This window comes from Rhipicephalus microplus, chromosome 1 (assembly GCF_043290135.1).
Source record: "Rhipicephalus microplus isolate Deutch F79 chromosome 1, USDA_Rmic, whole genome shotgun sequence".
Taxonomy (NCBI): Eukaryota; Metazoa; Arthropoda; class Arachnida; order Ixodida; family Ixodidae; genus Rhipicephalus; species Rhipicephalus microplus.
Window position 1 is genome coordinate 211,440,418 of NC_134700.1, and position 14,359 is coordinate 211,454,776.

The window sequence follows — 14,359 nt, forward strand, 5'->3', positions numbered from 1 at the left end:
TCCGATGCCGACACCGACACCAGAAGTTCTGCGCAACGAGCTGTTCAACGCTGTCGCGTTAAAAGTATATATGTCTTGAACCGCCACAATTCATAATACTATGGAGGTATGCAACATCCATGAATACATATATGCAACCATTCACATCTAACTAATAACATAGAAATGTGGTAACAGTCGTAAGGGTTTTTTTTTTTTAGTAAGAATTTACTCGGCTGAAACAAGCATCAATCCTGCAGGGAAACATTGCAATAAATACTAGAGTGGCTGAGAGTTTACTTATTTATTTAGAAGGGCGGTAACCGTAAATTGCATTTCGTGCCGCCTTCACCATGGGGTACCGTATACGTTGCCGGCAGTCAGCTAGGTAGTCGTCCGCCTCCAGCGACCACACAAAAACGCCGCCAAGCTTGTTCTTCTTCATCCACTCGACCTACGACGAGCGTAAAGACAACACTGAATGGGTATGTAATCAGCAGCAGCATGCTTACGTCAACTACAAAACGAACACCTCTCCCGTTGATTTGCGATTTGAACTTTTCTCTTCGCACGCAAGTTTCTTTTTTTTTTTTTGCGTCATACCGTCTAACCCACTCCCGTTACTGTTTGCATCTTTCTTTCCACGGTATTTATACTTTTATTTTAAAAGACAACCGGCTGTCCATGACCTTAACAAGTGATCTTCACGACTCCGTTTTTCTTGTAATACCAACGAATATATCAAGTACTCCTGTTTATTCTCCGATTCCCCCTCCTGCTTCTCTACATTTCTTAATGTTAATAGGCTGATCGTCTTACAAATCACTTGCCACATTTTTTTTTTTCAAATGCCTCAAGAAGATGCTCAGTTACAACAATTTGTCGCAGACCTCACGGGTTTTCTACCTTCTTTCGTTGCCATGAAGGATGGAAGGAAGGAAGGAAGGAAGGAAGGAAGGAAGGAAGGAAGGAAGGAAGGAAGGAAGGAAGGAAGGAAGGAAGGAAGGAAGGAAGGAAGGAAGGAAGGAAGGACAACAAGAGAGAAGGAGGGAGGTTAGCCAGGCATTTGCCCGGTTTGCTACCCTACGCTGGGAGATCGGGAAAGGGGAGTATAAGGATGAGAGAGAGAGAGGAAAGAGAAGGGAAAGCGAGGAGAACATTGCCATTACTTGTGCTGACGCGTATGCAGCAGTAGTACTGAGCATAAGTCAAAGGCTTTCACATAGGTGTGATGGAAGCTACACAAAGAACTAAGGGGCGTGGAATGGCAATGTCATATTGAAAAAAAAATGCTTCGTCAAGGAACATCATGAACCTGAGTGCGCGTCGGAAAACGAGATCACTCTCCCCTACATGGTTTCAGGTGTGCAAGTGTGGCGGCTGTGTTAATTCAACATTCTACATATTAGGTGCCGTGTTAGTACGTGGCCACCCCACGTGGCCGCTCAATGTCAAGAAGCGCATCTCACCGAAACACATCTCTAGGTTCATGTCAGCTATTGGACAGTATACCGCCTGGCACCCAACCTGGCACTCACCCTCTGAGGAGAGTGAAGACTATCCTCAATGTTAACGGAGGGTGGCTAAAAATGTGGCCACTTCACGCTCCGCTATAGCATAGACACGCCTTGCCAAGCATAACTACAATATTTGGCTGACCTACACACAGCTGCGTCTCTCTTCCGCCGTATGCACTTCCTAACCCGGCACTATGAGTGGTGTTTCCGAAGCCCTTAATTAACGACACGAATGTGCTCGTTATGTGAACAGCGTTACGTTACATGCATGTTGCGCTTGCGGCTGGAGAGTGAACCAATGCGTTGGCTCCTATCTTGCTCATCCTTTTTTCTTGGTCGATTAGTGAGGCACTGTGGCTATAACGCGCTGCTCTTTCCTACTCCGTGTACGTATATACTGTGGTGACGCAACGATGAGAATTTTCTTCGGAACGTATGCAAAGTAAATGTGCGTCCTGAGTGCCTTTCAAAAATGCTTACATCTACTTAACAAAACATTTTTTTTTCTGGTCTCTCTTACGGTGGCAATTTTCATGACGCATGGCACACATACATTGTACTCTCTTCAACAAAGGTGGACGAATTTGGAGAAAATAAAGATAGGAGGAGACAACGTGTAAAAATTAGAAAAGCAAATAAATAACGCGAATGCGGAGATCAACATAAGTAGTACCTAATTCGGAACAAGTATTTATACACGCCCGGTGAAATCAGTATGCTGATGCTTTTCGACTTAGCACTGATCAGTGAAAACAGAACTCATCTTCTCCAATTCAATGACAAAAGGAGGAAGGAAGGACAGAAATGGGGATGTGATGAAAAGGACCAAGTTCGACATCTATGCAGTTGTATGGAAGTCCATACTCAGTATCAACTCGGCCTGTTTAGGCGCAATGCAACTCGGCCATCACGACATTCTGTCGCACTGCGGTACATACCTTGTATTTAACGCTTTCTTTGTCCTCGTAACTAACCCACTGATCCCCGTAGTGGATGAAGGGAGTCGCCGCAAAGCTCACCCACTGCCTTTTCCAGTGAAAGTATGCGACCCGTCGGCATGTCTGAAAAAAAATGTGAGCGGGTCGATAGCATGTGATCTTGGTATCGCAGTAACATCGCAATGACACTCAATATTGCTTTCTTTGCAGTGATTAGTATATTCAGTTCAACATTCTTCGACCTCATGCGTTAGGTTCTGTTTGTCCTACAAAGTTTCAATATAAATGACCCCTTTTTCAACAACAACGACAGCAGAAAACAACTGTGCAGGAGACATATTTTTCAACGATAAAAGGTGCAGTGCAGATTGATCCTCCTTGTGTAAACTTATTTTTTCCTGGGCATACTCCGCCTCCATTACTAAAAAGTGTCCTTCGCGCAATTCATTTCAAAGGATCTTGTTACAATCGCACAGTGCGAGCGTCTATGTTTAGCTTTACTTACCTGATAATATACAATACCAGTAATCATATTGGTTACGAAAGTCAAGGTCGCCGCCTCTCCTTAGGTATACTATACGAAGTACATTTACAATATGCCCTGGATTCCCTGATGAAAGCCATACTCCATGTCCTATGTCCCGTGTGACTGTCCTCAAGGCAGCGCCTTCTTTTGTTTAGCTGTGTCTATTTTCGCTCAATGCCCGTATACAATACTCTGACAAGCTAGGTTTTCCTTCAACACAGTTTATACTACGGGTCTTCTGTCTTATACCGCGTAAAGAACGCATTTGGGCCTCCTCACCTCTATATAGCTCATATACCCGTCGGTCTGGGTGAAGTTTGCTCCATAACCAAGTGGGTGGGAGCTGTCGAGCCTCTGGTCGACGCCAAAGTTATTCTTGTTCGCAAGTGTGTACGAGCGTCCGTACGTGGCGATTCCCATGACTAGCTGGTTCTTCTGTAACCCAGCTTTGGTCCAGTGATATACGCAGCCTTCCTGCACAAACAAAGGCGATAACGGCAACTTGCGTAAAATCCACGCAGATGAAGGATTACCGAGATCAGAGGCAAGATAAAGCTGAGCAAACGGTAGAACAGCAAGAAGGGTTTCGAAGGCGATCATATGGCGGCCTCATTTAACGTAATCGATGATGACTTATCCTTTTTTGAGTGAGTGAAATGGAATTAGACTAGACTTATCACCTGAAATTTAGAAAACTAGTTTGGTCAGCTTCCTTTCACAGTTTTTACGAATATTTCATTAAGTTTTCGTGGTTTTATTATGCGCTTCATATGCAAAAAATTGGTTAATTATTAACATATTAACAGAAGTTCACTCTAATTCCGTAAAAATTATTTCTGGCATTATGCACATTTGGCTCGTGTACGTTCAAAAGTATGGTCACATAGATCTTGTTGAATAATTGAGAAACCACCGTCCCAGAGTCACGTTGGGATTATGTGGTCCGTGATATTGAAGAATGGCGGATTTATTAAACCAACTTTGGAGTTCAATGCGCTATGCACCCAGAAAACACTCCCCAAATACTTGATCCTGAATTGAAGCTGTTCTTAAAGTATGGAATCCTTGGCTAGTGGTTCTAACGCACTTGTAGATGCGTTTATTTCTGTGTTTTGAGTTTGTTGCGAATGAAAGAATGGACCATTGAAAGAATGGACCTTCATGACCCGATTCGTATTCTCGAGCCTAAAAATTTGAATGTAGTTATGCGTAGCTGCTAATTTGATAAACTTAATACATTCAGTTAAGCTACATTGCTGTGAACACAGTGACCAAGTAAACGCCTGTCCTGTCCTTTTCATTGGCCTCCCCGTCGGCATGATACTTCATCAAAGCTAATAGCGTATTGATATTCTGTAAGTTTGGAGGAAGTGATACGAACAATGATTGTGGTTATTTATGTCCCATAACTATTATAAGATCCCGAGAACGTAGTTTATTAAAACCAACTAGAGGGAACTCTGGCACTGCGATCGTTCAGCGACCATGGATACAATGGGTAGTACGCAAATTTGCCTAGTCTTGCCTAATCTTCCTACTTGGGTGCTCTGGAAGCACTTGTAACTTTGCTTATTGCAGTGTTTTAATTTTGTTTTTAATAAAAAAACGAACCATTGTGAACTTCGTGACCCGATTGGTATCCATGCACCTAAAATGCTCAAGGTTGTGAAGCGTAACTACTAAACCTTTGCTGAAATTTGTATTGCTGCGAAGAAGATTCGGGTCATACAAAGCCAAACGGACCCGAAAGAACGAGGACTAAGCAAGACTATTGGCAAATATGTGTATTATCCATCATTCCCATGCGCGCTGAAGCACCGTGCGTTGCATCTGCCATAGACACTATAGCGCCAGAGTTCCCTTTCCTGTATTGCAGGTAGGTATAAGAACTTTCTTTTTTCTTTGCAAAAAAAAACGGGAAATGTGAAAGAGAGGAGGAGAGGTTGCTACGCTCGGTAGTACACTGCGATTCTCTCTGCGCAAACCAGGATGGTTTCCTGGGCGTCGGGTTTCAAGGCGTGCAAAGCAGCCTCCTACTGTTCCTCGTTTCTTAATACTTGTTGGAGGGACGAAGAAGGGGAATGCTTAGGACATTCCCTCATGATATTATTAGGATATGTTGCTTTCTTTGCGGAGCAATATTTACAGGAGGAGGACGGGTACAGAGAGGGGTACATGAGGGGAAGAGGTTGAGGGGAGGGAAAGGTGCGAGTCTGTAGCTGATGCCCCAGTACTTCGTGTCTGCGTGATGATCTCGACATTAGCGGCGGTAAGGTTAAACGGTCGAGGCGGTAGTGGTTGCATATGTCGTGAAATGTTAGAAGGCAATCTCGCACGGCAAACAGTGCCGTTGGCGAAACGGAGTTCGGCTCCTCCCACGCCTGCGCCCGGACCGTCAATCTTGGGGCACTGGCGTGAGCCGCCTTTGTTACTGGCAAGGCCCGCGTGCGCGTGAGTCCATATTGAAGCGATGTATTGCTGCGGAGGATTTGTCAGCGGATGGGAGATGGCTGTTTTGGACACCTGACCCGCTCAAAAATTGTAGATGGCCGATTTTGAGTCGCTGATAATAAGTAATAATCTGGAACTATAGGGTCGAGAGCAGTGGCTTCTCCTTCCGCCTTCTAAGAAAATAAAACTTTCTGATGCCGACGGACGTCGTAGTTGAGTGTTCCGGAAATTTCTACCACCCTTCATTCTTGGACCAGTACCTAGATCAAAATACGCAGGTCTGTAGGGACTTACTTTAGCGACCTCTGAAAACGATAAAAAAAGGGGGTAGGTTATATCACTAACGCAAATGCTCTCTTTCTATTTCTTTATAGTAGTGCAGAGGAACAACAGCATTCTTTTCCCCTGTTTTCAATGGGCATCGACCAAACATTGTGTTGTGTAATTATTGAAGCTATGGTGTAACGCTCGCAATCAAATGTCTACTGCTCGCTAGTTACTTACCGTGTCGATGTGCGTGCGCTTTTCGTTTTCGTATTGTAAGATTCCACTGGTGATCCTCGTTCGTGTCAAGTCATCCAACTTGTAGTCAAATGTCATCAGAAAAAAGTAGTCTATCAAGCTGAAAAGAGAAACAAAGCAGAGTGATTTCGAAAACGACTGCGTTGCGTTATCACACTCAGACACACACACACAAAAGAAATGCAATCGAAAAACTTCACTCGCGCTCTGAAAACTATACACGCCGAGAAATTCAGCCCAGATATACAAGTCTGAGCAACTGCTTTCTTTTCTTACGAACGCACTCATGTTAGTCCTCCTCTATTTGATGCGGCTCGGGGTGGCCCCGCAATAAGTTTAGAGTTCCAGTTACGTTAATACGAGGAGAAACCCAGATGGGCCCTTCGGAAGTAGACATTGACTATAGCAAAACTATGCCAGGTGTCCTCGCTTGAAAGTCAAAAGGGCCACAATAAGGAACAAAGGGAGAATATGAAATAGATTCTGAACCAGGATTCTTTTAAGTATTCACAGAATGACACATGTATCGGTCTTTATTGCCTCGCGAATTCATTGCTGCAAAAATTATTTTCAGTCCGTCACGAACGAGAAGAGTCGCGGAGACCTGTCACGTAATTTTAGTGCCTTCCCTCTTTTTTCGCCTCGACGAGGACATCGCAAGCTTCACAGAGGAGACGACGAGGAGGCAGGACAATACGTTAGTGCGCGTCATAACTCGTTCGCCCCCACTCGTGGTGCGATTCCTGCGTGTGCTAGTGATGCTACTGCGTAATTGTAGCACGAAATTCAGTACGCTACCTCACGGCGCTTCGACATGGGGCGCCGGAGTGTTAATTAAAACCTCGTCATTAGCAAATATAAGCATAATTACCGGCCCAGTTTATATTTATTTACATGGTCACACTTGGAATCACGACAGGCCGGCAGCTGCATCGTCAGCAGGGTCTCTTGATGGAGGAACACCGTCCGTAGTTTCTGTCGGAAAAAAGAGTGCGCTTAACGCTATAGTCAATGCACGGCAGTCATCATGTTAAAATTTGATGTCAGCACCGTGTGCTATCAAGCTTGTTGCATCGGGAAGGCGCCCGCGCGCTTTGCACAGTGCTCGAGGGGAGCACTGTGCAAAGCACGCGGGCGTTTGGTTCGTGTTTCAAGCTGTACTCACAAGTTGTCAGTACAGCCAGTCACCTATACTCTTTCACAGTTATTAAAAAGTGTAGAAAACGAATAGAACATTGGGTAGACATTCGGATAGTCTTACACCAGCTCAAATTACCTTAGATTATCTGAAAAGTGTTTCAATAGTGTGTCAATTTCTCCGTTACCAACTATCCAGCTTTAATGCCGGTATTTGTAACTGCCGCTTCTACGTTAGCACTGAAAGAGTTAAGGTAAGGCTGAAAGCACGCTGCAGTATTCGAAGAAGAGGTCACGTGCGTTATATAAAGCAAGCTCGAAACTTCCCCGCTCCATAAAATGGCATGATTGGCCGCCTGCCGACTCCATCCTGCTAAAACCGTTTGTCTTTATGGGTTGGTGAGAGCTCGATACAGTAGAAATGTAGTGGTACGTGTACCTGTGCAGGAGTGTACACTTTGCAATAGCTGTGTATTTAAAATATATGTTTACTGAAATTAAAACAAGCAGCATTAGATTAACGTTGAGCACTATACGTTTCTATGGCTACTTAACAAAAAAATTCTTTTGGGGAGGAAAGCATGCAAACTTGCTTAGGTTTGCGCAAAGATAAAGCATAAACAAAACTGAAAAAAAAGGTTGCGATTTCACGTAGAACCCAGTACTAATTTACTTTCTATCAGTGGCAAAGCCTCATAGCTGACTCAAACTTACAGAAAATGACGACATCAAGGCAACTGTGACACTCTTGCATATTCTGCACAGGATAGTGAGGACAGTATTAGTATTTAGTCCCCAATGTTTACTGCCTTGCAGGGGTAAACTTGACCCCTTAACAAAACCTGGGTTGCCGTTGCGTATATTAGAAAATGGGCCAGAATTCAAGCTAAAAGATGTCAAAGTCACCGTGCCATTTATCTTTAGTGCCAAATTTGTAGCCAATGAGAAGAAAAGTGGTATTTATAATATTTTTTATTATTGTACAGTAATAACAATATTGAATATAAATGGACATGGAAATAAGAGCCTCACTCGATCCCTCAAATTTTTCCTCAATCCATATGTAAGTACAAAAACTATTCGTTCATTCATTTACCACAAAGCTAAGAGCATTACAGATAAAACAAGGATAAAACACAAAGATAAACGCAAAGGCGTAATATAATGAGTAAAACAAAAAACAATGAACAGTCTTCTAATAGACTACACTTGCGCAATGGTGGTTGGCACCTCGAGAAAATGAACATTGTCGCCACTTGATTAGTAGGAAAAATGATTCCTTTCTTTCGCTTCGGACGGTAGAAAAGCTATGGGTTTTACAAAATTCAATACCTACCTCACAGGGATAACCAAAGCGATGTCACCTACAATAAAGTTATAAAAGATGTGCATGCGCTGGTATATCCTTTAAAAGTAAAATCAATCGGCAAAAAAACAGGGTCCTAAAGTAGCCAATTTGGCATAATGTATACCCCCCGACGGCACACCAGACGACGACGAAGTGATTCTCTCACAGAACGCTTGTGCCCGTGTCTCGTTATTCTCAATTTATTTTCCTGGAAATCCTGAGAGCTTCCGCTCCCTCCTTTCCGGTGATGCTTCAGGACACACCTGAGAATGTTCCAGGCGTGCAACCGTCGCGCTGGGCTTCGTCGTCCAGGAAGCGTAGCAACGCGCCGAGTGACACGGACAGCGAGGCAACCGATTTGTACTCGGACGGCTTTGAGTCATCGAATAATGACTTGACGGTCGTCATGAATCGATCTACAAAACGAAGACTGCTGCGGACGGCATCGTCGGCAAGTGTTTCCACCGTTAAGACTGCACCACAGCGGTGGCCACACACCATGCTGTTTATGCCCGAAGACCCTGCATCTAACTTGCGACTCCTCAACAGGCAAGTTCTTTCTGTGCTTCTCGAGGAAACCGCGCCGAATGAGATCAAAGACGTGAGGATCAATGCACGGAAGAATGTCCTTGCTGTAGACATTATGCACCGTAACGCACTGCAAAGCCTTCGGCACATAACAGAAATCGGCAACGTGAAAGTTCAGCCAATGGTCGCTACAGGTTGTAATGGCACTGTAGGCGTCATTTATGATGTGGATCTTTCCATCTCAGCTAATGACCTGCCAATACTAATAAAGCCAGCTACAGAAGGCACCCCCATCACGCACATTACCAGACTCGGCAACTCACGCTGCTTGAGGCTTGTGTTCGAGGGAGACAGCCTTCCCTCGTATGTCAAAGTTGGCCATGTTCGCCACTCAGTGCGTTCATACATACCGAAGCCACTGCAATGCTACAAGTGCTTCAAGATGGGACACGTAAAAGGTGTCTGTGAGAACAAAGTTGTGTGTCCGCGGTGTGCTGAGTCTCACTCAAAAGACTCCTGCGGTGCCACCGAGTTACGATGTCCAAACTGCCACGGCGCTCATGAGGCCTCATCCAATGATTGCCCGCGGGTGCGAAACGAGCACGCAGGTACTCAGGCGTATGGTGCGGGACAATTCAACGCACAGGGAATCTGTCGCTACACTACGCCGACGACGGCGCCGTGGGCGAAGACCATCACGGAAAAACTGCTCTACCGATAGAGAGATGTCATCCTCTATCAAAGAGACTGCCCCATAAACGCCGAGCTCACTGAAGACGGATACTGCAAAACAGAAGAAAGGGATAGCAGTCGCACTTTCCGAACAGTGTCCCTCACTTCATCGAAGTCAACCTACTTCGGAGCTGCATCAAATCCCGTCGCCCTCGACGACCCTTCAAAACAGTGATGCGATGAATGAAGATCAAGTAATAAGCTTGCTGCAATCGCTCATGAGTACCATGCGTATCCTACTGAGTAATATGAAGACTTCGGCTGCGCAGACTGCACTGCATGTGCTGGACACCCTGAGTCCGGTGCTTGCAGCTCTAAGGTAAAACCATGGCCAGCGAGGCACCATCGTTTCGAGCGGAAGTCAAGAAGGCATCTGTCTTTCAGTGTAACGCCAGAGGACTGAAGTCGCGCATGCCTGACTTTAGACAGTTTGTATTTGTGAACCGCTTCCCCATTATTGTAATTTGTGAACCCAACCTGTGTGCTTCAATCAAGCTGTCAGGATATGAGTGCTCTATGTCCTCCACTCACAGAGACTGCAGCAAAGTTATTGTATTCATTCGCCATGACCTCACTTACGTTCACCATAGAGTCTCACCTGATGAAGGGAATCAGTATGTTTGCCTTACTGTGAAGAAGAATAAGGTTGCTTTCACGATTATCGGAGCTTACTTATCTCAATCAAGCCGCCTTGACTGCGAGCGCTTACGCGGTATTCTGACATTGACTCCAAGGCCATGGGTGATCACTGGCGACTTCAATGCCCACCATTTCCTATGGGGAAGCTCCAGGGACAACTCTAGAGGAAGAAAATTGGTGTCCTTAGCCTCGGAGTATGAACTCTGCGTTTGTAACGATGGAAGCCCTACATATTTACGCGGATCAGCCTATAGCAGCTGCCTGGACCTTACATTGGTTTCTTGCTCACTAACCAGGAAAATGCACTGCTTTTCGGATCTGGAAACGTGGGGCAGCGACCGTATACCAACTTCCCTGAGTATAGAAGGTTTCACCAGCTGCAAGTCCTCAAGAGGCCTCAAATACACCGATTGGCCGAAATTCAAAATGTTAATGGAAGACTGCTGTACCGACGGCTCATCATATAACCTAGAGGACTCGATAAAGGATGTCCTGCAGAATACCACGCATACACATTTGACTAGTCACAAGCGCACCGATTTCGACATCGAGCTTGAGAAACTTCGCGCAATACGCTGTCGTGCAGAACGAAGGTAAGTGCACGGATGATTTGAGGCTGGCTAGACGCATTCAAAAGAAAATGCAGCGGTACATGGATAAACTGGCTAGGCGACGTTGGACATTTTTTTGTGAGTCGTTCGATCCACGAAAGCCCCTATCACTGATATGGCGAACTGTCCGGGGTCTTAGCACAACCTTGGGTCAGCGACACCCGTTTACATCTCTGGCACTTCACCTTCGTTGCAGAGAGATTGACGTCGAAGAATCTTTCTGTAGAAGAATTGCCGGTGATTCCAATTTCACAGTATCAAGAACGGGAACATTTGACAACCCACCGCCCTCACGTGATCCCCGTATGGAGTGCCAGTTTTCTATGGATGAGCTAGAGGCGGCACTGGCACTGTGCAGACGTTCTTCAGCACCCGGACCTGACGGCATTACCTACCGTGCCCGTTGTAATCTTGGAGACGTAGCTCGGAAGGCACTCTTACGCCTATAAAACGACTCCTGGCAGACTGGTACGGTTCCCCAAGCATGGAAGTCAAGTCGCTTCATTCCGCTTCTAAAGGCTGGTAAATCTCCTTTGGATATTGCCTCATACGGTCCTATTGCACTTGCCAGTTGTGTGGGAAAACGAAGGAATGAATGATTCTAACACGAATGGAGTGGTATTTAGAGCACTACGAAATCTATCCAGTATCCATGACCGGATTCAGGCGTGGCCATTCGTCAATCGACAACGTTGTTGATCTGGTGGCATATGTTCAACACCAGAAAGCCTGTAAGAGACTGTGCGCCACCCTGTTTCTAGACGTTAAGGGGCCTTACGACAATGTCACCCATGAAGCCATCCTTAGGGCTTTGGAAACAGTAGGTCTTGGTGGCAAGATATATATGTGGGTGTACAGCTACTTACAGCTGAGATCATTTTACGTGATGACAGCGAATGGCCCAACACCTGATTATTACAGCAGCCGAGGAGTTCTTCAGGGAGGAGTGCTAAGCCCTACACTTTTCAACCTAACTCTCATTGGTCTAGTCGAGCAGCTACCTAGTACTGTAGAACTTTCTGTCTATGCTGATGACATCTGCACTTTGACATCAGGTGTGACAAGGCCGCAGCTTCACGCCCACCTTCAGAAGGTTGCTACAACGACGTCATGCTACCTTCGTAAACAAGGCCTCGAGGTGTCCTGCGGAAAATGTGCAGTGGTAGCGTTCACGCGGAAACCAATGTCTGCTTACAGCATATCAATTAATGAAGAATATATATCGTTCAGCAGAAGCCACAGGTTCTTGGGAGTCATAATAGATAGAAACCTGTCGTGGACTCCACACGTGAACTATGTGAAGAAGCGGCTGATCGCAACATGCCACATGTTCAAATTCCTTGCAGGAAAAAATTGGGGAGTGCCTATACCATCCATGCTACAACTCTACAGAGTGCTGTTTATCGGATTCTTACGGTACAGCTTACCTGCAATATCTAACACCGGCAAGACCAACCTGCGCGCAATTCAGAGCATTCAGGCCCAAGCACTTAAGATATGCCTTGGATTACCCCGCAGTGCTTCAACGGCTGAAACCATTGCCATCGCTCAAGATTACTCAATAAAGACGCATATTATTACCGAGACAATGCGCATACACCTCAGGCATTATGCCAGGATCCCTTCTCACCACCTGGCGAGCCTAGCTGACATACGGCACTATTGCCTACAAGCATCGTTCAAGATTGCTGAGACATACGCACCTGCATCAAAGCCACTGCTTCCTGCTTGGAGCTTGAGCCGGCCACGCGTTCACTTAACGATTCCAGGAATGAGGAGAAAATCGGACTTACCGACACATGCCCTGAAACAACTGAGTCTATTCCTACTGGAACAAAACTACAGTAACCACGTGCACATTTACATGGATGGCTCTACTGTGCCATCTAGTTCAGGTGGAGCAGTGGTTATACCGTCACAAGGGGTAACTCGTTGTTTTAAGACTTCACATGTGACAACGTCAACGACGACAGAACTCGAGGCTCTGCGCAATGCACTGGAACTCATCCATTCAGAAAAAAGACCAGGTAAATGGGCTGTGTTTTCTGACTCAAAACCAGCGTTACAGTGCCTGATATCAGTTCTCCGACGCGGATGCCACGACCAGTTGACCTACCAAACCGTGAAACTTCACCACCTGTTAATACAAAAAGGCCACGACATCGTCTTTCAGTGGTTACCTGGGCATTGTGGTATAAGCGGCAATTATTCTGCAGATCATGCTGCTCGCACGTCACATAAAGAAGCGAACAGCGTTTCGATTCCGCTTTGAGGAGCGGATGCGGCGAGGCAGATTCGTCAACTGGCCCGCAGTCTCACCCTGACTGAGTGGAACACACCAAGCATACGACGTACAAGACTGCACGAGCTCGACCCTTTACTACAACTCCAGCCTCCACCCGGCCTACATCGAGGTGCAGCTTCGTTTCTCTATCGCCTTTGGCTGGGAGTTGCTTTTACGAAAGCTTATACCACGTTAATCGGAATTACTGACAGTGCGGCGTGCGATGTTTGCGGCACCGACAAAAATATCGAACACCTGCTGTGCCAATGTCTTCGGTTTGCCTCAGATAGACAAGTACTTGCCAACGCAATGCGGCGACAGGATGATCGGCCTCTTTCTGTGCAGGTGCTATTACAGCAGCGTCCACATGCCTCGACAGCCCACAAGGCAGTGAAAGCCCTGCTGTGTTTCCTGAGAAAGACGTGCATGTGTGAACGCCTCTGACATGCGGTAGAGTTCTACACGCTGCAGTGAAATTACTGTCAGTCTCTCCCCCACCCTTTTTTTCTTTTCCCTCTCTTTCCTCTTTCTCGTCTTTCTTGTCCCTTTTCCTAATTCCCCAGTGTAGGGTAGCCAATCGGATGTCTTTCTGGTTAACTTCCCTGCCTTCTCCCTTTTGTTGCTTCCTCCCCCCCCCCCCCCAACGGCAACCCTGAACCGAACTTTCAATGAATACTGGCAGATTTCCCACATGTAGGACGCAAGTCATGCTTTTGTTGCCCTCCTTGTTCTTAAGGTGGAGAAACCGACATTATGGTGCATTTGATAAAGTCCAATTTGTATTCGCTTGTCACATTTGATCCATGAAAGCGTAGTGAGAGACACTCTACCGCACGTGATGTGCTTAAGGTACACAACAGGACACCTCGACTTGTGTAAATTAGTCAGACATTATCTCGGGGTCTTCACATAAGATTCTACATTACCGAGAGCAAAGTATCGTTTTCGATTACCCGAATAAACCTGTAGAACGTGTCAGCATCATCCGGGTTGCAGGTGGAAGGACCGGGTCCCTCAAGGTGGAAGTTGATGCCATCCAGGTTATAATACTTCATAAGCTGGTCAAGTTTTCGTATCAGGCTGTCCTGGTCTTTCTCAGAACGCAGCTGGTTCAGGATGCTGTTCCAGTGCGCCCCGCCACCGTAGC

The 14,359-nt window shown here is 45.9% G+C and overlaps 1 protein-coding gene across 1 annotated transcript in view; it reads right to left on the reverse strand.

The window, feature by feature from the left end:
* Positions 1-216: 216 nt before the first annotated feature.
* The window catches only part of LOC142805659 (chitinase-3-like protein 1), a 33,667-nt gene continuing 19,524 nt past the window's right edge, over positions 217-14,359 (reverse strand). Inside the window, exons 4-9 of the mRNA XM_075891204.1 lie at positions 14,166-14,359; positions 6,805-6,908; positions 5,916-6,033; positions 3,240-3,434; positions 2,435-2,557; positions 217-433 (exon numbers count right to left, since the gene is read on the reverse strand). The exon at positions 14,166-14,359 is cut by the window's right edge and continues 60 nt beyond it. Coding sequence (XP_075747319.1) covers positions 284-433; positions 2,435-2,557; positions 3,240-3,434; positions 5,916-6,033; positions 6,805-6,908; positions 14,166-14,359 — 884 coding nt within the window. The 3' untranslated portion in view covers positions 217-283. The remainder of the gene's footprint in view (positions 434-2,434; positions 2,558-3,239; positions 3,435-5,915; positions 6,034-6,804; positions 6,909-14,165) is intronic.